General features: G+C 39.6%; 1 protein-coding gene across 6 annotated transcripts; it reads right to left on the bottom strand.

Moving 5' to 3' along the window:
• Positions 1–13,868: 13,868 nt before the first annotated feature.
• c19orf12 (chromosome 19 open reading frame 12) lies at positions 13,869–20,500 on the bottom strand. Of its 6 annotated transcripts, none has more exons than XR_004222174.1 (4): positions 20,195–20,500; positions 17,504–17,673; positions 15,029–15,352; positions 13,869–14,946 (listed from the first exon to the last, which is right to left on the bottom strand). XR_004222174.1 is itself a non-coding variant. In XM_012960835.3 (4 exons), exons 3-4 carry the CDS (start codon positions 17,661–17,663, stop codon positions 15,087–15,089), a joined length of 426 nt encoding a protein of 141 aa, XP_012816289.2. In that variant the 5' UTR covers positions 17,664–17,671; positions 18,191–18,289; positions 20,195–20,500; the 3' UTR covers positions 13,869–15,086.
• Positions 20,501–22,831: the final 2,331 nt, after the last annotated feature.

Here is a 22,831-nt window from a genome sequence, read left to right as displayed (position 1 = left end):
AAAACGAGAAAAAATATATATAAAAAGAAGAAACATAGCATATGTGGAAAGTTAAAGAATTACACATAGTTTTTGAATTACGATTCACTCTGTAGGTGCAACATCATTGTTTTTGAAGGAAGCTGAAGGAATAACTGCATGTTTGCATTACTATTAATTCTAATATTGGGAGACAGCTTATGGATTGCAGTCCAAATTTTAGCCTATATATCTTGCTTGTCTTGTAACTATAAGTCCGTGGCCCATTGAGTCATGTAAGAGAATTCTGAGTCAGATGAATGGTCCATTAATTGGTTATAAATCCATGAAATTTGCTTTCTGTGAAGTTTGGATGTTGGCAAGCCCTCTCAATAATTGAGCCCTCAAGTGTAGCTAAATGAAGTGTTTGTGAGTGGAAGAAATGCAAACATTTGGTTATACCAAAACAGTAGTGTTATAGGGATTTGTGCTTCCTCCTGAAGATTATGAAAGGACTTTGCAGACTCGGTATCATCAAGTGCTAAATTAACCTGAAGTTAAGGTTCAATCATGTTATTGTAAAAATTACCAGGGAAACAAAGTAGAAGGAATGTAACAAAAACCAGTACTGTCATAGTTACAGTGCAGGAGCATTTTCTAGCATGGAACAGAGTTTAGAATACTGTGGCTCGCAGGATCACCTTGCTCATCAGTTCCAACAGATGGCTATTGGGGTTACCAGTTTTTATATCCTACATCCACCCAAATGTCTGCAGGAAGGCTATCAACATGGCAAGTTTATATACAGTGAGCAGCCCCCACCCCCCCCATCACTGTTCACTGCTAACACTGTTAAAGCCTCTTAGTTCAATCTAGGATGTGCTTTGCTCTGGGAGCAAGCCTGGACTGGCAATCTGTGGATTCTGGCAAATGCCAGAGGTGCTGCTGTAAGATGCCATAGACCAGTGCTGTCGAACTTCTGTGGTACAGAGGGCCGATAATTTAAACCAGTTTTGACCACTCCCCTTTTTAAACCACACCCACTTGAAACCACACTCCTGTTATCACATGACCATACCCATATTAATGGTTGTAGTACAGCAAAAACCTGCCATACTCTGCCTTCCCTACCCTGCCTGTGTGTGCCATACTGTGCCTGCCCTACCCTGCCTGTGTGTGCCATACTCTGCCTGCCCTACAGTGATACAATGCTGGCACTGCTCCTACAGTCTGCACAATAACTATAAATTAAGAAACTTTTTAATTGCAGTACCACCTCAGTATATGTTCTTTTTGTAGTGTGCAGGGATTATTTGTGGGTCTGAGGTGTGAACAGGAGAACAATGTGGGTGATTACAGCCTGAGTCTGAGGTGTGAACAATGCAGGTGGTGAACAATGTAGGCATTAAAAGGTGTGAACATTTTTAAACAATGCAGGGGGATTACAGCCTGAATCTGAGGTGAGAACCATGCAGGGGGCCAGTTAATCTCAGTACTGATACCATTTAAAGCTTACACAAGAGTAAGCCATCAAAGCAGCCAGACAGGTGGGGGGCCACACAGAGGGGGGTCAGTTGGACAGCACTGCCATAGACTATTTATTGGGCTTCGGGGGAGCTGTTAGGGCCTCTGTGTACTTGAAATGCCAGGGGCTATTTTGTATCAAAGGAAGTTGTGCTGTAATACAACATACATTATTATTCTGTTTCACTGTTCATATCCATTTTCCCTTTCCAAATCTGATAAAGTTGCCAAATATTTCTGCTAGTAATTTGTGAGCAATGGGATGGGGAACAAAATGTTCATTTTAAGCAATCAAAGAGACAGAGCTTGATCTCCTTATCCTTCCTTACTGCAGTTTTGTGTGGATTTTATTTTTTTTTTTAATTTTCTGGATAGATTTTTATTGTTACACAGCCTGTAGAACTCTGATTGCTTGATCTTGTAGAATATATAAAAACACAGTAGATGAGGCTGGAAAAAAAAGATAGGAAAAGTGTATCAATTTCAGTGCTTTATTTCAGAACATCCAGATGATCCAGAATGGCATGAAAAATTCCAGTGTGGAATAAGTGCTGTGGCAAGGCTGTTCTTAGGAATGGAACAAGCCTCACCATACATTCCCTATGAGATTCTATTCAAACAGAACAGTGCTACTAACAACAGAATAATCAATCCCATGGTCAGACAAATGGAGAAGGTAGCCATGTATTTCCTATTATTTTGTTCTCACTTTAGTGCAGGCAAGTGCCGAATGCAGGTGGAACGCATCTTCAGAACAATCAGATAGGGAATAAAGGGCTGCTGAAGGGCAAATAGATCCAGAGCAGGGGAACACAGAAGCAAACACTCGTGTGCAAGAGCCCTAAAATTGTTTCTTTAAATGTTGCATTATCGGGTCCACAGATGTTCCTCATGTCTTTAGGGTGAGATGTCCATCACATGTTAAAACAAAGATTAAATCAAAACAGACCTCAGCAATCTGAATATAAAGGAAAGATAAAACTAAAGGGGGTTATAAGTGGTCACACTAATCTCTTCATAATATGAATATATATAATCCAAATAAGTGTGTATGCGGATATATCTAAAAGGGGTGCCCTCCTTCAAATAAATTAAAATCAAACAATGAAGAGAGCAAAACATCATTAAAAGCATATTTGTACAAAGACTGAGCGATGCTACTACATAGCACAAATAAGAAAGACCCCAGTCTAACACCCAACCTGAACCTGAGAGGTAGCTCAAATTTTAACTTTAACCCGCCTGACCTAATGGTAAATCCGTGGGTCCCTTGTCAACCTGCACATCACTATTGGACACAGGTTTGCAATGGGGGTATTTAGTAAAGCAATATTGGAGGTGCCAGATGGGCTGCTGGCTCATTCTGAAAGCTCAGACTCAGGCACAATGCACTGAGATGGTGGCTTATACACCAAAGAAATCAGATTTGGTATTAGACCAAATCCAAAAATGATGGTTTTGGTCCATCCGTAATGACTTGTATGATGTCTTATGTTACTTTTATGACTCATATACATTTTTATGTGATTTATATGAATTAAATGACTGTTATGGCTTCAGAGAAGGTATACACACACAAAATCAGTACAGCAAGTCCAGCAGGCTTTATAGGGTATTATAGGGGAACAGGTTATTGCAGAACACACAGTTTAGGCAAACAGAGATAAGCAATCTGGAAGGGAGGATATGGCACATACAGTCCCACACAGGGAAATTATATAATCCAACACAGGAAACAAAAGTAGTTCTGCTAAAAAAATACAACTCAACCCCACGCAGGTATCAATTGAATCCACCAAGTCATATATGTCATATAAGTTATACAAGAAAATCAAATGTTATAATTATGTATAAGTAGTCAATTAAGTAATAGAATTCATTTAAGTCATATGTCAGAAAAGTCATAGAAAGGAAGTGGCTTCCAAGTGGCTTGCAAAAGTATTCGGCCCCCTTGAACTTTTCCACATTTTGTCACATTACAGCCACAAACATGAATCAATTTTATTGGAATTCCACGTGAAAGACCAATACAAAGTGGTGTACACGTGAGAAGTGGAACGAAAATCATACATGATTCCAAACATTTTTTACAAATAAATAACTGCAAAGTGGGGTGTGTGTAATTATTCAGCCCCCTGAGTCAATACTTTGTAGAATCACCTTTTGCTGCAATTACAGCTGCCAGGCTTTTAGGGTATGTCTCTACCAGCTTTGCACATCTAGAGACTGAAATCCTTGCCCATTCTTCTTTGCAAAACAGCTCCAGCTCAGTCAGATTAGATGGACAGCGTTTGTGAACAGCAGTTTTCAGATCTTGCCACAGATTCTCGATTGGATTTAGATCTGGACTTTGACTGGGCCATTCTAACACATGGATATGTTTTGTTTTAAACCATTCTATTGTTGCCCTGGCTTTATGTTTAGGGTCGTTGTCCTGCTGGAAGGTGAACCTCCGCCCCCAGTCTCAAGTCTTTTGCAGACTCCAAGAGGTTTTCTTCCAAGATTGCCCTGTATTTGGCTCCATCCATCTTCCCATCAACTCTGACCAGCTTCCCTGTCCCTGCTGAAGAGAAGCATCCCCAGAGCATGATGCTGCCACCACCATATTTGACAGTGGGGATGGTGTGTTCAGAGTGATGTGCAGTGTTAGTTTTCCGCCACACATAGCGTTTTGCATTTTGGCCAAAAAGTTCCATTTTGGTCTCATCTGAACAGAGCACCTTCTTCCACATGTTTGCTGTGTCCCCCACATGGCTTGTGGCAAACTGCAAACGGGACTTCTTATGGATTTCTGTTAACAATGGCTTTCTTCTTGCCACTCTTCCATAATGGTCAACTTTGTTCAGAGCATGACTAATAGTTGTCCTATGGACAGATTCCCCCACCTGAGCTGTAGATCTCTGCAGCTTGTCCAGAGTCACCATGGGCCTCTTGGCTGCATTTCTGATCAGCGCTCTCCTTGTTCGGCCTGTGAGTTTAGCTGGACGCCCTTGTCTTGGTAGGTTTACAGTTGTGCCATACTCCTTCCATTTCTGAATGATCGCTTGAACAGTGCTCCATGGGATGTTCAAGGCTTTGGAAATCTTTTTGTAGCCTAAGCCTACTTTAAATTTCTCAATAACTTTATCCCTGACCTGTCTGGTGTGTTCTTTGGACTTCATGGTGTTGTTGCTCCCAGTATTCTCTTAGACAACCTCTGAGGCCGTCACAGAGCAGCTGTATTTGTACTGACATTAGATTACACACAGGTGCACTCTATTTAGTCATTAGCACTCATCAGGCAATGTCTATGGGCAACTGACTGCACTCAGACCAAAGGGGGCTGAATAATTACGCACACCCCACTTTGCAGTTATTTATTTGTAAAAAATATTTGGAATCATGTATGATTTTCGTTCCACTTCTCACGTGTACACCACTTTGTATTGGTCTTTCACGTGGAATTCCAATAAAATTGATTCATGTTTGTGGCTGTAATGTGACAAAATGTGGAAAAGTTCAAGGGGGCCGATCATATAAAAAATATATATCATAGTAATATATGAAGTCATAATATTCATATAAGAGGTCCTATATGATATAAAAGTTATAAGGAATTCATAGAAGTCATATTAGTCATATACGTTAGATAACTTGTATAAGAAGTCATTTGTCATAATTTCATGACTTTTTACATGACATATGACTTCTTATATTAGTTAAAATACTCATGCTTTTCTTATATGATGACTTTTATGAAATATATGCCTTTTAATGACTTCTAGATCTTCTATGACTTCCTATGTGACTTTTATAACTTTTTTATACGTATTCAAGTGGCAATACCCACTTCTCTAATTTCACTGTACTGTAGAGAAAATAAACATAGCTTTTTCCTTCTCTTCTACTTATTCCATCTCAGCAACAGCTACAGATAAAGATGTGGTGGGGTAAGAAAAGACTTACATTTCATTCTCCAAATAGCGGACAAATAGTTAGAAATAGGCATAAGCACACAAGGAGCAAGTACAGAACTATAAATTATAAAGATTCCATTTATCAGATACAAACGACCAAGCTGCAAAAGAACAACTTTTCAGTATGTAGGAATTCAAACCCCCCCCAAAAAAAGAGGTGTTTACACCCCAGTTAAGCTTGACTGAAATCCAATGTAAAATTTAAAACAGAGTTATTCAACCTGCAAATGATTTAAAATAACTGTCAGTATTCTGGGCAAGATGTAGAAATAATGAAGAGTGTGCAGTGCCTTTTATTATTTAACCGCTAGATGGCAGCAATATACCCATACGTAGAAAAGTATCTAGTAGAATTACGTCTGAAGCAACTGAACTTTACTGAAAAACATTTCAACACTCAGCTTCTTCGGTTTATCCAATCACAATGGTTGTTTTGAACTTATTCAGTTATCTCATATCCAGGTGTTGCCTGAAAAAGTGTGATTCAGTTTTGGTACTACTGTGCCTGCATCACACTTTCAGCTCAGTTGAACACAAGATGCCACTCATATGAAAGGTGAAATGTTTTTCAAGAAATGTCCAGTTGTATATTATTACCTGGATGAATGAAAATCCTCATAGACATATGTACATAGGAAGCAAATGTCTAAAAAGTTGAGAACTGTGAAAGGCTGTAATAATAAGGTTAAAAAGTGCAGGTAGAGCAACACTATTATAAAGTGTTGATTTCAGTATCCTGTAAAACTATACTTGTTGTCCTGCCACCACAGTCCTCCCATATTTGCAGTTTTCTCAAAAGAATGCCATGGTTACTCCCTATATTGTGAACACACAATGTATCTATTCCTATGTTCATATACCACATACCTTGGGCAAGTACCTTTACAGTAGAGATCTGCACATTTATCAAAAGGTCAACAAGTAAAATGACCTTACACGCGCAATAGAAAGCGACGCCCGGCTCAAAGGAAACTGCGTGCAGCAAATTTTATTGTTGCTCGCAGAATTTTTCCGCCAAATTATTTTGCCCATCCCTAGTAATTATTATGGGAATTACGGGATCTCCCAGTACTTTGCTGGGAAGTGAGGTATAGATACTGCAGTTCTGGAACTGGTGACTTTTGGTTCTAACCAGAAGAGCTATTTACTGGAAATTGTACTTTGTGGCTTATCAATTATCCCTGTACACTCTTGCTGGAATGTCAGCTTTGATGTCACTCTGCACACTCTCAAATCTTTTATTGCCTAGGGGCCGTAATGACCCCTCTTATTTATTATTTTTACTGTCATACTGAACCCTTTGCTTAGCTTAAATATACACTATGGGCCTGATTCACTAAAGGGCGATAAAAATGATCGCACGCTTTTTCGCGTTAAAAAACGCAAAATAATTTGCGCGCGATTCACCATAGTATTATCGCGTGCGAAAAATCGCCATTTTCGCATGCGGTATTTCTCGCACTAGTTTTACCGTTTTGCGTTAATTTCCGCGCTGAAAAGAATACGATCGCATGATTCACTATAACTTTTGCGCGCTAAATATCGCATTCGGCTATGCGAAAATTAACACCTACTACAGGCAGGCGAAAAATTATACAAAAGTACAGTAAATGATTTTTTGCAATAAAATATGGACTTACAGTGTTATTTATTCAAGTATGTGTTTCCCCTAGAGTGACGCAGCCGCCAGTTTGCAGCGAAATGTTCATTTTTAATACAGTAATTTTCTGCAAGTATTGGCGTGTATGGCTAACATGGCGTGCGTTCCTTTGCGCAACTATTTCTATTTGGCTACAAGTGATGAAATGTTTCGCCAGGCATGGATTCGCAGCGAAGTTTTGGACGTGCGTTGAATTTTTTCGCGGTGGATTTTTTTTTGCCAATGGCAAAACGCATGAAAAAATTCGCCATGCAAAAATTGATCAAGTGTCAAAAAATAATAGTCACAGCAACAATTTTTTTGCCCGCACAACATTTTTGCCGTTTCGTGGATCTTTCGAAAGATTTGCTAATTTTCACTAAAGATAACCAGAACACATTTGCTCATCACTAGTGGCTACTATTTATAAGCATCTACTATTTATATGATACCATTTATATGCTACTATTTATATGTGGCTAATATTTATATACATCATTTATATGCGGCAACAATTTTTATACACTATTTCTATGCTACCATTCATATGCGGCGATTATTCACGTAATTTAGCGCATGTACCGGCAAATACCGCATTGAAATAGTCTTTTCGCGAGTTAAATAACGCATGCAATATCGCGCGTAAAAAAGCGCGAGTATGCTTATAGTGAATCGTGCGAAAAATCGCCAAAATTAAGACGCGGTAAAAATTTTAGCGCACAATAAAAATAGCGCACGTTTTATCGCCCTTTAGTGAATCAGGCCCTATATATGTTATAGGACATGTTTACAAAAGCATGTGTAAAAAGATGTCAAAAGAGTATTTACACCAGTGTATTTTCAGAAAAACTGCTGTTGCATTTACATCATTAAGCAATGATGTATGTGGGATGTAATTCACAGCACAAATTATTTTGCTCATCCCTAATAATTACCTTAAAGCCCACTTAACATTAAAATGCATTCAAATGTGGACAAACAAAGAATGTATGGGGGCATGTGACAAGACTCCATCAGTAACTCTTCATTAGATTTCTGTTCACATCTATGAATTCATTATGCAAATATAAATTAAAAGGATCTTTCTGTAGCAATAAACACACCATTAAAGGGGAAGTAAAGTATACCCCCGAAGTTCAAGGATTGTATCAAAATGTCTTGTAACAAGCCACTTTGCAAAATAGTCTTATTATTTGTTATTGACATTTATGTAATAAAACTCAAGCTCTGAACTGTACTCATCTCTAGTTGGCTCTCACCATGGTCAGTAGAGAGCATAACCACCAACCCTGCTGGTTCCAAGATAATTGCAACTTTTCCTGTCAGATGAAATTGAGAGAACTATTGCTTGTATCAGTAAATATAAAAAAAAAAAATCTATATAGTTCACAAAGGGGCTGATTTACTAATCCACAAATCTGAATGGGAAAAATTCGGATTGGAAACGAACATTTTGCGACTTTTTGTATTTTTTGCGTTTTTTTTTCGTCGCTGTTACGACTTTTTCGTAAATTGTGCCAACTTTTTCGTAGCCGTTACGACTTGCGCGAATTGTCGCAACTTTTTCGTGGCCGTTACGATTTGCTTGTATATTGTCGCAACTTTTTCGTATTGAGCACTCGTAAACAGCGGGCAAAACTTTCAGACTTTGCATGATTTTGGAAGCCTCCCATAGGACTCAATGGCACTCTGCAGCTCCAACCTGGCCCAAGGAAAGTCTCCCATAGGGCTCAATGGCACTCTGCAGCTCCAACCCGGCCCAAGGAAAGTCTCCCATAGGGCTCAATGGCACTCTGCAGCTCCAACCCGGCCCAAGGAAAGTCTCCCATAGGGCTCAATGGCACTCTGCAGCTCCAACCTGGCCCAAGGAAAGTCTCCCATAGGACTCAATGGCACTCTGCAGCTCCAACCTGGCCCAAGGAAAGTCACGATACTGAAGCTTGAATGAATCCGAAACTTTCATACTCGGCGCGATGGATATGAAAAAGTCGCAACAATTCGCGCAAGTCGTAACGCTACGAAAAAGTTGCGACAATTTACGAAAAAGTCGTAACGGCTACAAAAAGTTGTGACAATTTATGAAAAAAAATGCAAGATACCGATCATTGCGAAAAAAACGCATTCGGGCGCTTTTCGGACGTTCGTGGATTAGTACATGTGCCCCAAAGTGTCATTAATCACTATAAAGAATGCCACTCCTGGTGCAAAATAAAAGCATATAAGACGTAAGTGTTGCATTCCATGACCATATAGGTCACAGATCTATTATCCTTAAATTTTACAACACAGGATAGGTGTGTTAAAATAAAACACAAGTTTCAGTGCACCATGTAACAAAGTAATATCACTATCATTTTTTAAAAAAAAAAAATCTACATGTTATTTATGGTCCTTGTGCATAATATATTGATATCTGATATGTTTGTATGTAACTCAGCTGATGTACTCATGCCTGTTGCAGTGCTGCCATTAGAAGAAAAGCCCATTAATCTGCCCATAAGATTGCTGCACAATACACAGGCATACTATTCTGCTCAATATGTTGACCAAAAGCTATTCTAAAGGTTAATGATTAATTAAAGGAATATTGACCGGAATGTATTTGTCTGTCCTTAGTTCTTTGCTTTTTAACTTGTTTGTTAATGACCTGGAGGTGGGCATTGAAAGTACTGTTTCTGTTTTTGCTGATGACACTAATTTGTGCAAAACTATGGAACTAAGTTCCCTGCAGGATGATGCCACTTTGCAGACCGATTTGATAAAATTGGAAAATTGGGCAGTGTCATTCTGTGAATACTTAAGCATACAAAGTGCTGTCTTGTATAAAAAAGGGCATGGAGTCAAATGATGAAAACATGTAATTTTGCCTCTTTATAGGTCTCTGGTAAGGCCTCATCTTGAGTATGCAGTGCAGTTTTGGGCTCCAGTCCTTAATAAGGATATTAATGAGCTGGCGAGAGTGCAGAGACGTGAAACTAAACTGGTAAAGTGGACGGAAAATTTAAAATAAAGGGGGCCATACACGTTCAGATTGTCTCCTTCTGACGAACATTCAGATATTGATCAGACGATTAAAGGCATTGACCTAAAACTAACATTCAGACTGAAATTGTAGGATAAAGCCCTAAAGGTAACAAATCAGAGGATGTTCTGAACATGAAATAGTTGGCAGATACACATTGCACACATTAACATTAGAGGAACGGAACTTTCATTTGAAGCAGCGTAGGTGGTTCCTGAACATTCGGGATAACAGGTCCCATACCTGTACTAAAATCAGGAAGGGTCATGGCAGGCTTGTCTGGGTCTGGGGTGGGGCTGTGATGGATTAAAGAAACCTATCACAAAACTTGTATTCTGCACCCTGATATCCAATACCCCCTGATATCTAAAGTCAACAATATTCTACAATCTCAACTAAACACTATACCAATGACAGCTTTATACAAATTCTCCAGAAAGAATATCAAGACAATTTTGCTACACAATACAGCTATGAGTACAGAGGTATTTGCAATATTGCACTGTTCATATATTCTAATATATATCTGTACTCTGTAACTCTGTATTACATTGCACTCACAGCACTTTACTATTGTACTTTGTAATTGTGTATCACATTGTAAAATTGTAATTGTGAGACTGGAATATGAATAGGGGAAGGACTGAATAGAAAAGAAAGTGACAAAAAGTAACAATAACAATAAAACTGTAGCCTCACAGGGCAATAGTTTTATGGCTGCCGGGGTCAGTGACCCCCATTTGAAATCTGTAAAGAGTTTGAAGAAGAACGCAAATAATTAAAAAAGTATAACAAATCAAAAATGAAGACCAACTGAAAAGTTGCTTAGAATTGGCCATTCTATAACATACTAAAAGTTAAAGTGTAGCACCCCTTTAATTAAGCTCAGTAGGATTGTTTGCCTCCAATAAGGATTAATCATATCTTAGTTGGGATCAAATACAAGGTAATGTTGTACTATTACACAGAAAAAGGAAATCATCTTTAAGTACACCCAATCTTCGGAGGGACCCAGTGCACACAACAATCACCCCCCACTTCCCGCCAGCTTGGGCGCCATCCACTTGCTTTCAAGTAGGAGAGCAGCTGGGGTGGGAGGACGGCGGGGCTGCTTCCTCTATACAGTAGTTATGCCAGTTACGGAAACAGAAGACTCATGAGTACAGTCGGTCAGATTCTGCTGCTATTTGGTGTCACTTAGGAACTTTTTTGTGGTGACATTTTACATTTGCCTTTGACTCGCCATGTACTAAAGCTTGGGGAAATCCGTAAGCTGAGTTTCATTCTGTCGTAAATGAAAGATTCGTTAAAATGTAACATTTTATAACAGATAAAGTTTTATGGCCTTTAGAAGAAACCTTAACCTTCTTTGTTTAACACAGTACTAAAAGAGGGGGAACAGGCGGAGTCTCCATTCTTACTTACCAGCCTGGTTAAATATATTACACTAACAGATTATTCTTCGATAATACTGTCTTCTACTATAAAGAGTATTTTAATTTAGTCAGCAGGTAAAAAGCTGCCACTCCAAGTACCCCATTGGAGCTCTTTTATGAACTTTGGAATAATCATGTGAATAAATACCTCATGACTAACAAATCATCATTAATGACCCCTTCCTGTGCCAAATGAAGTTCCTATCATCTTGCAAAGCAAACTTCTTGAGTAAATGTAAGAAAGATTAGGTTCTCACTTAGAGATAAGGCTTACAAACAAATCAATGGCAATGTGTCAAGTCTATACACAGTCAAATTTACGCTTTATAAAGAACACCAACAACCCAAAATGTGAGTCTTTTACAGTCATTAAACTATAATGTACTGTTGCTTTAAAGGAACAGTAACACCAAAAAATGAAAGTGTATAAAAGTAACTAAAATATAATGTGCTGCTGCCCTGCACTGGTAAAAGTTGTGTGTTTACTTCAGAAAGTCTACTATAATTTATATAAATAAGCTGCTGGGTAGCCACGGGGGCAGCCATTCAAGCTGGAAAAAAGGAGAAAAGGCACAGGCACATAGATAACAGATAAAACACTATTGTATTCTACAACTTATCTGTTATCTGCTATGTAACCTGTGCCTTTTCTCCTTTTTTCCAGCTTGAATGGCTGCCCCCGTGGCTACACAGCAGCTTATTATATAAATTATAGTAGTGTTACTGTAGCAAACACACCAGTTTTACCAGTGCAGGGCAACAGTGCATTATATTTTTATTACTTTAAAGCTCTTTCATTTTTTGGTGTTACTGTTCCTTTAAGGTCCCCATACATGGGCCGTTTGTAGCTGCCAATATCGGTCTGATATTATTATTATATTGGTCTGATTCGGCAGCTTATCGGCCCGTGTAGGCACAGAAACGAGGAGCCTGTCCGACCGATATCTGGCCTGAAATTGGCCAGATATCGACAAATATATATATATATATATATATATAAACAAACTGCTGTGTAGACACTGGTACAGCCATGCAGTCTGAAAAAAGGAGAAAAGGCATAGGTTTACATAGCAGATTCATATAAGCTAATTAAAATACTATAGTATTCAGTTACAGAAATAATCGGTTATCTGCATAATTGTGATTGTGTGTGGATTTTACACATTGCCACTGACATGTGGAGGTCAGTCTCCCGCAGTTAAATTTCAGCTACCAAGGGTGACTAATCTCTCTGAAATACCTTCCTACCGGCAATAAAGTGAATCATGCGCATTCATAAGTAGCACTATATAAATAAAAATATACATACATACATAATAGGTGACCTTTGGGCACTGTCGCTTAAAGAGGTGGTTGGGAGGTTTTTGTGAATCACAAGGGAATATATATTCCAGAATGCTTTTGTTTATCATGTTGTAAAAGGTAGTGTGCTATCACTGCTGTAATAAATATCACAATGGACTTTATACTACTGTTTTGATCTGCCTGGTGATTATTTTCTTATTTCATTATATTAACAGGTGGTATACAGACACCACCAAAAACGTTTTTTAAGACTAAATAGCCAAGAATTGGGTTCTACTTTTTTTGTGCTTCAATAACAATTAGATTTAAAAATAACTTTAAAATTACTAAATGTTTTTGATTTATTTAAATTTATATTGCAAAGGTACTAAGATTTACATTTAAATGTTATCTATTTCATGACATTATTATTATTATTCATTTTGTCTTTAATAAGATCTTTAAATGGCAAAAGACACCTAAATATACATACCTGGGACAACTGAAACAACTTGTTTGCTATATACATTGTTCCTACCTCATTCATGTTAGCAGAGTGCTGATCTAAACTGCATGTGCCTATTCTTTGTAAAAGAGGGCAGATAGGCCACCTGTGTGAGCAGTAACTTCAACATAACTTGTCTGCAACAGAAAACTTTACATAGAGAGAACACACAGGAACAGGAAGAAGAAAGCACATAGGGTTACAGGTCAATATGATATAATATTGCCTAGCAACAATGAACCCTCCCTTGAAGGAAGTAATATTTAAGGTGGCCATACACGGGTCGATTTTAGCTGCCGATATTGGTCCCTTAGACCGATTCGAGCGGATCTTAACGCGTATGGCCACCTTTAGATGGACTGGTACAATCTCTGTCTGTTGTATTCCAACAATATATAGCTACTCCACAGGTATCTACTGTACAGTATAAATGCCAGTAATATGAGTAAACAATATAGCAGTAGAACCAAAAAGCTGAAGTAACGTAATATTTTCCTTATACCATACATTGAAAGTTTGCAAAAAGGGAAAGATTTACTGATAATACTGTATCAAAAACTTTTTTTTTTAAATTATATGCATTTTCACAGAATGAGATACCTGTAAAACATGGCAATGGGAATGCATTAATCAGTTTTGTATGGCAGCCTAGTTGTCATGTACTACCTGCATGGGTGCCAACTGCAAAAAACACCACATGGCACAGTCCACCATGTAATTTGTACTTTGCCCCCTGCCCAGCAGTTAAAAACAATTGTGTTTCGAAACAGAGAGCAGAGCCTTGTGTTTGCCCCATGAATACAGTGCTGCCTGTGTTTGGCAGTGCTGCACTCATAAGGGGCAGGCAATTGAGGAAAAGGGGGACACATAGGGGACCCCATCTCCTTGTTGCTACTGTACGCAATATTTTTTTTACCTACCATAAGGTACAGAGTGCAGCCAGACCTGGACCACCTATTTAAATGTTTACTAATGGGCATGCACAGGCCAATCTCTGCATACAGTATACAATGTCTTTACCAGTTTCCTTGTGCATACAACCAGTGTAAATAGGTACATGCTTGAAACACCGAAACAAAATTACCTTAGGCCACTGCAGTTTTTTAGGACTATCAACCCAGGGTAGGAACAACTAGAACTACTGGGAGACGCCTAACAACTTGGTGTTCCCTAGTAATTCTATTGTTACTGTACCAAGACATAAAACAGGTTAAGAGAATATAATACCGACTATTGCCAAATAAATAATCACATGAAACCCGATATTTTTTTTTTTTTTACAATTCATTATACAGGTACAGGTTTTATGAAAAAGAAAACTATTGTGGATCATGAGGCTCAAGTTTGCATCGAGGCCCAGACATCTGCAACCTATTCTGCATTTTCTCCTTAGCAGGATCTTAATCAAATAAGAATAATATCAGATTATAAGGCCTTGTGCCATCAGCGATTCTAACCAAAATCAGCCAGATGCGAGCCATATTCATATCACTGCAATTCAATTTCTAAATGAAAATCAATAAATAACATTTATAATTATTATTTATTCCCACATCACAGGGAGTTTATATCAACTGAGCAACAATGATTCACTGGTTCAGCCCATAGTAATGCATGTAAGGTTTAACATACAGGCTATATTCTACTTCAATTCACCACACTCATTGCTGTTTTATTTTCTTCACCTCAAGGAATTTCCCTAGGCACTGGATACATAACCAGCCTTGCAGTAGGTCCAGTAAAAAGGCAACCATGCAATTATCTAATCCCCATACTGAATTTCAGCTTGCAGTTCCTTTGTCATATAGTTAATAAGAGCTGCTACCACCTTCTGTTTTAAGGAATCATTGCCCATCACAAGCATGATGAGTTGAGTTGCATCGGTCCAGTCCAGAGTTCTGACAATAGTGTAAATATCATCACATAGCCTTTGTTGTTGCACAGGTGGAAGTTCCATGATAATCTGAGGTATAGGCTTGAACTGTCCACTTGTCATCCATGCTCCCATTGCTCCTCCCACTGCACCTCCTGTAAACAAATGTATTCATTATCTTAGTTATTTGATTTGTATATAAAAGCAGCTTTATTATAGGAGTGATATAGTAGTATTAGTGTAGTGCAAAAAAATATTTTATGCTTTACAAATTATTAAAGGATAAACATTCAAGTCTGCAAAACAGGGAAGAACCCAGGTGACTAGCGGGGACCCTGCTAACTTAGTAATATGGGGTCCCATAATAACCAAGGGGGCCTGGAATACCTAGGAAAGCAGAGGTATTGTTAGTAAACAGCACTTGTGTATAAATCAAGTTTGTCAAAGCACTTTTTATTTTTTGCTTTGTAAACAGTGAGTCATAGGAAAACACCTATTGATGTGCCCTTCCACAACAGAGGCCTATGCAGAAACATATTGGTTCCTGTTACTTTGTCTGTTTCCATAAGAAAATAATCATATGCCTGAAAAAGCAAATGTTTTACTTGTTTAGTTAGAATTTTCAGCTGATGCCACACATTTCTGTAAATCTGACTGCAGCCATGGCATCATTTTTTTTTTTATTTGTAGAAGTGCTCCATATGACTGGAGATGCTACCAGCCTGATTAAATTAAAGGGGACCGGTCACCCTAAGAAATAATTCCAAATCCTTTTCTATCATGTTTGTTGAGCAAAATAAACATTACTTATAAGTAATTTACTGCCCCACCTCTATGCTTGAGGCACAGAGGGGAGGCAGGCAATATATGATTGACAGCTTGGATTTTTAAATACATTTGTAACAGGCATAGTGCAAAAATGTGTTACGCTTTCATGTCATACAGGGGCACTTAATCATAGGCTAGTAAAACAATTGTGACAATAGAGAATATTTCTCTTACAGCTTTTTATGTACGAGTGACAGGTCCCTTTTAATAATTTCAATAAAACAGACTCTACACCAGGGGTAGAGAAGCCGAAGGACAGCTTCACATGTCCATACCCTTATGCATATGCTCCAAGTCAATGGCAATCACACTTTAAACCAGAAGACCCATGTGCTTGCACAAGGACAAAGTTGATGTGCGTGCCGATGTGACTTCAGAATGAAAGATGGCAGGACAAACAGTGTGGCAGAAAAAAGTTAAAAATGCCCACTATTGCAAAACTACATACACCACTGTATGTGATTTGTGATGTGCTGCAGGGGCACTTTGATGTATTCTATATTATATTGCTGTATTAACAGCTATATTATAGTTACCAGCTGTTGGGAGCTGTTTGAAAAACACCTCTATATGTTACACATTTTATACAGAAGCAGTAATGATTTAGTGACAGTAGGGATAATTTATAAAACAGTGGCCAAATTTGCTCCTGGGCAGTTACCCATGGCAACCAATCAAATGTTTCATTTCATTGTTCTACATGCCACTGGCTCAGAAATAGCTAATCACTGACTGAATTGCTATGGGTTACTGCCCAGGTGCAAATTTGCCCTGCATTTAAAAATGAGCATTCAGATGCACATTGCAATGAAAAAACATGTTTGTTATAAGCCATTTTATGCTTCACTGAGTGAAAGGATCCAATGCAAATCCACTGTTCCAAAAAATTTCATCTTTTTGCCCTCTATCTTTAAAAGGCAAGAAAATGCTAATTCACTGGGGGCGGGGGGGAGCGCAAAATCAGAGTGTGATAAACAGGTGGAGGAATGTCCACAAAAGCATCAATTTTATAACTTCTGTTGTGGTTATTTCCATTGAGGTGCTTTATAGAGACTTAAATGGCAGCTATCAGTTGCGACACATGGTTTTTAGCCTGAAAAAGCTCAATGACATGTTGAAATACACCAGCAAAACAACTGCCTATAGAATCATGGGTCTAACAGATTTATTGCATGCAGATGAACTAAAAATAGGTAAAGAAATACAGTATCAGACACACAATACTCATGTGCAGGATGCCTAAAACAGATCACTTTATGTAAATATTTTCCTCCTTTATTGTATCAGTCAATGTCTGGTTCCACAAAAACACAATAACAAAGCATCCAAAACAATGTTCATAGTGCATTTTGCTACTATAGCTTTTAGAGAATGTGTGTTTGTGTGTATACACACACACACAGAAAAAATCTGTGGGTTATATAAAAAAATTAAGAAAATGGCCACAATGTGCCACCCTAGTTAGGAATTCAGATTACCTACGGCTATTCCCGGAGGACCTCCAACTAAACCTCCTAAAAAGGCCCCTGCGGCGGCTACAAGGGCTCCTCTTGCAGAATGCTTTATTGTTGCTTTCATTTTCTGATGGTCAGAAACATGGCAGAGGAGTTTCATAATATCATCAACTTGCACAGGCATCTTTCAGGCTCTAAGAGAAAAAAAGTCTTTTGTTAAACATTCAGGAATAAAAAAATATATAAATTAGAGTCCTACGCTGATGCTCTAATACTGCAATACAGCATACTTAAATTGTTTCCTTTTAATGTTAAAGAACTGACATTGTACTATATTTTCTTACCTGCCCTCATATTTAAATTAATTATAAACAGTTATACATCAAACCAAAATATAACAGCCAGTGGAAAAAGCAGGCTGAGAATCAGCCCCTCTGCATAAGCTTCCTACCTTGCCTGCATCCAGAAGCGTTGTGTCCCAGGTGCAGGCACATGCGGGGGATATCGGCAAAAAATGCTACAGTTTGCATTTCAAAGCAGATATGTGCCCCATGTACCTGCACCTGGGCAGACACAATTGTTCTGGGGCCAAGCAAGGTAGGAGGCTGATGCCAGCGAAAGAGCTGGGCCCATGTGGCATTAGCTTTATCATAGTCTTGTCATTGTTGTAATAAAAATTTACCAGGCATGCTCATGTCAGAATACACTCACTTCCACTTTGCCAAAAGCTTCTCGCTGGCTAAAGTTCAAAGAACCAGGCAGACGTGTCTAGTACTCTCAGATTACCAGTTGCTGCTACTTCCACTGGATCTTGTAAAAACCACATAAAATGTGATGAGTAATATACAACTAAACACCACTGGTCAATATACACCCAATAGGGCCCCCATAATTTCTCTGAAAAATTTCCAAATGAAAGTACTATACCTTCATTTTCTCTGTTTAGTGCAAGAAACAACAAAAACCATGGATATTTATTGATTAAAACAACAGGCAAAAAGTATGTTCAGCACAAGGCCTATGCACTGCACTTCTGTCAAAAAAGTGGTATAATTCTCTTTTAAATGGACCATACAGACTGGAGTTTAAATTAGAATACATAGAAATTAAAAAATGTAACTTTAATCTGTAAACCAGATTATATTGTGGATAAAAGGGAATACATGAGGATACTGTCCCTTTAACAAAATATAAATATTTTTTGTTTGAGCATCTGGTGCTGCTGAGAGGCATGATTGTATGAAAGGTCTAGCAGGGAACCCAAACACCAAGCAATGTGTACATGTGTACACAAAACAATAACTTGCACTGCATGGATTTGGTTATTTTCTCTTGAAGCTTGGGGGAAGCTATGGGGCCCTTACCTTCTAGTTGTGCTACTACTCCAGTATGGGGTCTGTCAACTACATTGTTAAAGAGTATAATGTGCTTTAAATAAGCATTCAATCTGATTTCACCATAACTAGCCTTGGAACTTACAGGGTGGGCAGGTTACTAAAGGTGGAAGATTATCATGGACCACATGCATCTTTCAGTCTGCAATACGCTAACATAAATATACAGCAGCATTCCCATAAGGAAACCTTAGAGGTCTAAAGCATCTTTATCTTTAAAGGAGAAGGAAAGGCTAATAAAGAGTTAATCTCAAGCTGCAGGCATACCTTCAGTTCTCTCAAAAAAGCGCTTAAGTCTCCCAATATTTCTCCCGTTCAGATGATCAGAAGCCTCATAGGGAAAAAAACGCTGAGCTCTGTAAAGAAAGTTCCCATAATGCCTCACTCCTGCACCGAGGCCAAGACCCGTGTACATGCTCAGTTTGTAATACTATGAGGAAGGGTCCTACCGATTGGCTCAGATCCACATTCCTAAGGGGGGGAGTGAGTTCTTAGCATTCTTGAGGGAGGAGGAAGCAGGAGAGGGGAGAGAGGAGAGAGCTGTGTGTCTCTGGCACAGGAAACCAGAGACAACAAATCTTTTGACAGAGGACTCAGCACAGCATTTCTGTAAGTGCTTATGGCTGTATTTCCATAGACCTTTCTGATAAAGCTTACTTAGTTTTTACCTTTCCTTCTCTTTTAAGCACCTTGAATCCAGACAAAGGCATTTGGGGGCAATGGGAGTAGTATCAGTAAAAAAAAAAGTAGTTTATACTGCCTTTTAATTATTAACTTTGTCTAAGGATGAGCTGGCACAGCTGGAGTTCCACCCAAGGATTAAAAATGTGGATTTTGCAAAACATTGGCTACATGCAGATCAAATCTGCTGCTCATTACCTTTGACACCATTTAAAAGAATTCCCAGAAACACTTTGCAGTTGGCCCTGTAGAAAGTATAGGAATCGCCCTAAAACTAGGCAAATGCGACGAGGCTACCGAGTAAGCTTTGGAGACAGTTTAGGCACGGTGCTGAAATCTTGCCGAGATTAGAAAAACTATTGATTTCAAGCCATGGGTAAACTATTCTGCCCAGCTGACAAGATATAAACACGAAATACAATAAGAGAGCAGACTTACAAAACATTACTGTGTGCGTCTGCCCTTAGAAATCTGACACAACCAGTAGCTGGGGGGGAGTGACAGCAGTGGTCCAGAATTCTCCCCCTTTTAGGTCAGGCTCCCTATAGCACGCTGATCTGTCATACAGCTACACGCTGGGCATGTCCGACCTTACCCCCGGCTTCTTTCTCTTTGCTGCCCTTCCGCCCCCATTCCTTACCTTCCCGAAGTTTCTATGTCAACACCAAAATTCCAGCCCAATGTGACCCAAGCTCACGCCGGCCAGCGACAGTAAATCCCCTCTCCTCAGTTTGGATACTGTGGAAGCAGGTTAGGGGCGTGGCGAAAAAGCAGCGTAAATTCTATTGGCTTGACAGCAACAAACCGGACGAGATGCAATTGGCAAAGCATTACATCACTCAGGGTGGCTTTCTTTTCCTTCTGAAAGTCCGAGCAATTTTAAAGGCAGTAGTTTCCTTTCCTTATAGGCCTTTGGAATACTGTCGCCTTGACTCCCTGAAGGAATTGTAGTTGGGTGCAGTAAAACATTAGCTTATTAAACGTATGTAACCTTGTATCCAGCAGGGGGCGTACCCGCGATAAATTCATATTTGATTTTGTGTATATTTTGCTTCTCGTTTGTCTCCCGCAGGTAAATTTAGTTTGCTGTTGCGCATGTGTGGAGTTTGTTAGGGAAGATATAAATAGCATAGTCAGTAAAGTGCTGTAAGTGATACTGCCCACTTTCTTAAGAACTATAAATAGTTCAGTGTTTACGATATATATATAATTATAAAGACTGAATCGGTTTATATAAGAATCATGCCAATTTACATGATTATGTTTGGTTGAAAAACATACCTCCCAACATTTGAAAAACAAAAAGAGGGACAAAAAGATTTGGAGCGCGCAGCGTGCGCCCACTTTTGTGACCAAGCCCCAATTAACACACCCCATTTTTTTCTAAAAATACTCCTTTTATATAGTTGAAATGGTGGGATCAGATGCAAATGTGCTATACCCTAATACTGTACTACCTAAGGAAAACAAAATAGCAACTCCTACATATAAAATACAAATATAGAGAGAAGGCAGTCAGTTATGTATGTATGTATGTATGTATGTATAACTTTATTTATAAAGCGCCACAAGGGTACGCAGTGCTGTACAATCTTACAATATACAGAATTACACACAGGGAGGACAAATGTTATAATAAATTTTAAAGTGGGTTATAACTATCTACCAGTTTTGCCCCCCCACACAGGGGAGACAGTACCCCCCATACACAGTGCCCCCCAGGACCCCATAGACAGTACCCCCATACACAGTGCCCCCCAAACACAGAGCCCCCCCATACACAGTGCCCCATACACAGTGCCCCCCAAACACAGAGCCCCCCCATACACAGTGCGCCCCCATACACAGATCCCCCCATACACAGTGCCCCCCAAACACAGAGCCCCCCATAGACAGTGCCCCATACAAGCTGCTTCTCTCCTTATGTGGCTCCTTCTCCGGCGGTCCCAGGCCCTTTTATAAGGTTGCGCCCCGTGTGTACATGTGACGTCATTACGCATGGGCGCAACCTTATAAAAGGGCCTGGGACCGCCGGAGAAGGAGCCACAGGAGAGAAGCAGCGCAAGGAGTCGGAGCGCTCATCTTAAACCTTCTCATCCCGCTGTTGCGGATCCTTCTATGAATGTCCTGCATTTCCGTAATCTATTACGAAAATGCGGGACATTCAGGGAACTATCCGGGACAGCGGGATGCGCTATAGAAAGCGGGACTGTCCCGCTTAAAGCGGGACAGTTGGGGGGTATGGAAAAAACACTGAAGTTCGTCAAGCTCAACCCCCCCATGAACCCCAGTGGCCATATATATGCATACAGACTTAGCTATGCTGCACTTGCGTGCATCAACTACAGTACACTGCTCAAAAAATAAAGAGAACACAAAAATAAAACATCCTAGATCTGAATGAATGAAATATTCGTATTAAATACTTTGTTGTTTACATAGTTGTGCTGACAGCAAAATCACACAAAAAATTATCAATGGAAATCAAATTTATCAACCCATGGAGGTATTTGGAGTCACACTCAAAATTAAAGTGGAAAAAAACACTACTGGCTGATCCAACTTTGATGTAATGTCCTTAAAACAAGTCAAAATGAGGCTCAGTAGTGTGTGTGGCCCCCACGTGCCTGTATGACCTCCCTACAATGCCTGGGCATGCTCCTGATGAGGTGGCGGATGGTCACCTGAGGGATCTCCTCCCAGACCTGGACTAAAGCATCCACCAACTTCTGCTCTGTGGTGCAACGTGGCGTTGGTGGATGGAGCGAGACATGATGTCCCAGATGTGCTCAATTGGATTCAGGTCTGGGGAATGGGCGGGCCAGTCCATAGCATCAATGCCTTCATCTTGCAGAAACTGCTGACACACTCCAGCCACATGAGGTCTAGCATTGTCTTGCATTAGGAGGAACCCAGGGCCAACCGAACCAGCATATGGTCTCACAAGGGGTCTGAGGATCTCATCTCGGTACCTAATGGCAGTCAGGCTACCTCTGGCAAGCACATGGAGGGCTGTGTGGCCCCCCAAAGAAATGCACCCCACGCCATTACTGACCCACTGCCAACCCGGTCATGCTGGAGGATGTTGCAGGCAGCAGAACGTTCTCCATGGTGTCTCCAGACTCTGTCACGTCTGTCACATGTGCTCAGTGTGAACCTGCTTTCATCTGTGAAGAACACAGGGCGCCAGTGGCGAATTTGCCAATCTTGGTGTTCTCTGGCAAATGCCAAACGTCCTGCACGGTGTTGGGCTTTAAGCACAACCCCCACCTGTGGA

The sequence above is a fragment of the Xenopus tropicalis genome, chromosome 4, assembly GCF_000004195.4.
Source record: "Xenopus tropicalis strain Nigerian chromosome 4, UCB_Xtro_10.0, whole genome shotgun sequence".
Classification (NCBI taxonomy): domain Eukaryota; kingdom Metazoa; phylum Chordata; class Amphibia; order Anura; family Pipidae; genus Xenopus; species Xenopus tropicalis.
Note: the sequence above shows the minus strand (reverse complement) of the source record. Positions and strands in the feature narration are given on the sequence as shown.

Bases quoted from the DNA above. Each gene is read 5' to 3' on its own strand.
- c19orf12 (XM_012960835.3), bottom strand. From the start codon at position 17,663: ATGCCTGTGCAAGTTGATGATATTATGAAACTCCTCTGCCATGTTTCT. The intron at 15,353-17,503 runs GTAATCTGAATT...ATTTGTTTACAG, and splicing joins TCCTCCGGGAATAGCCGTAG to GAGGTGCAGTGGGAGGAGCA.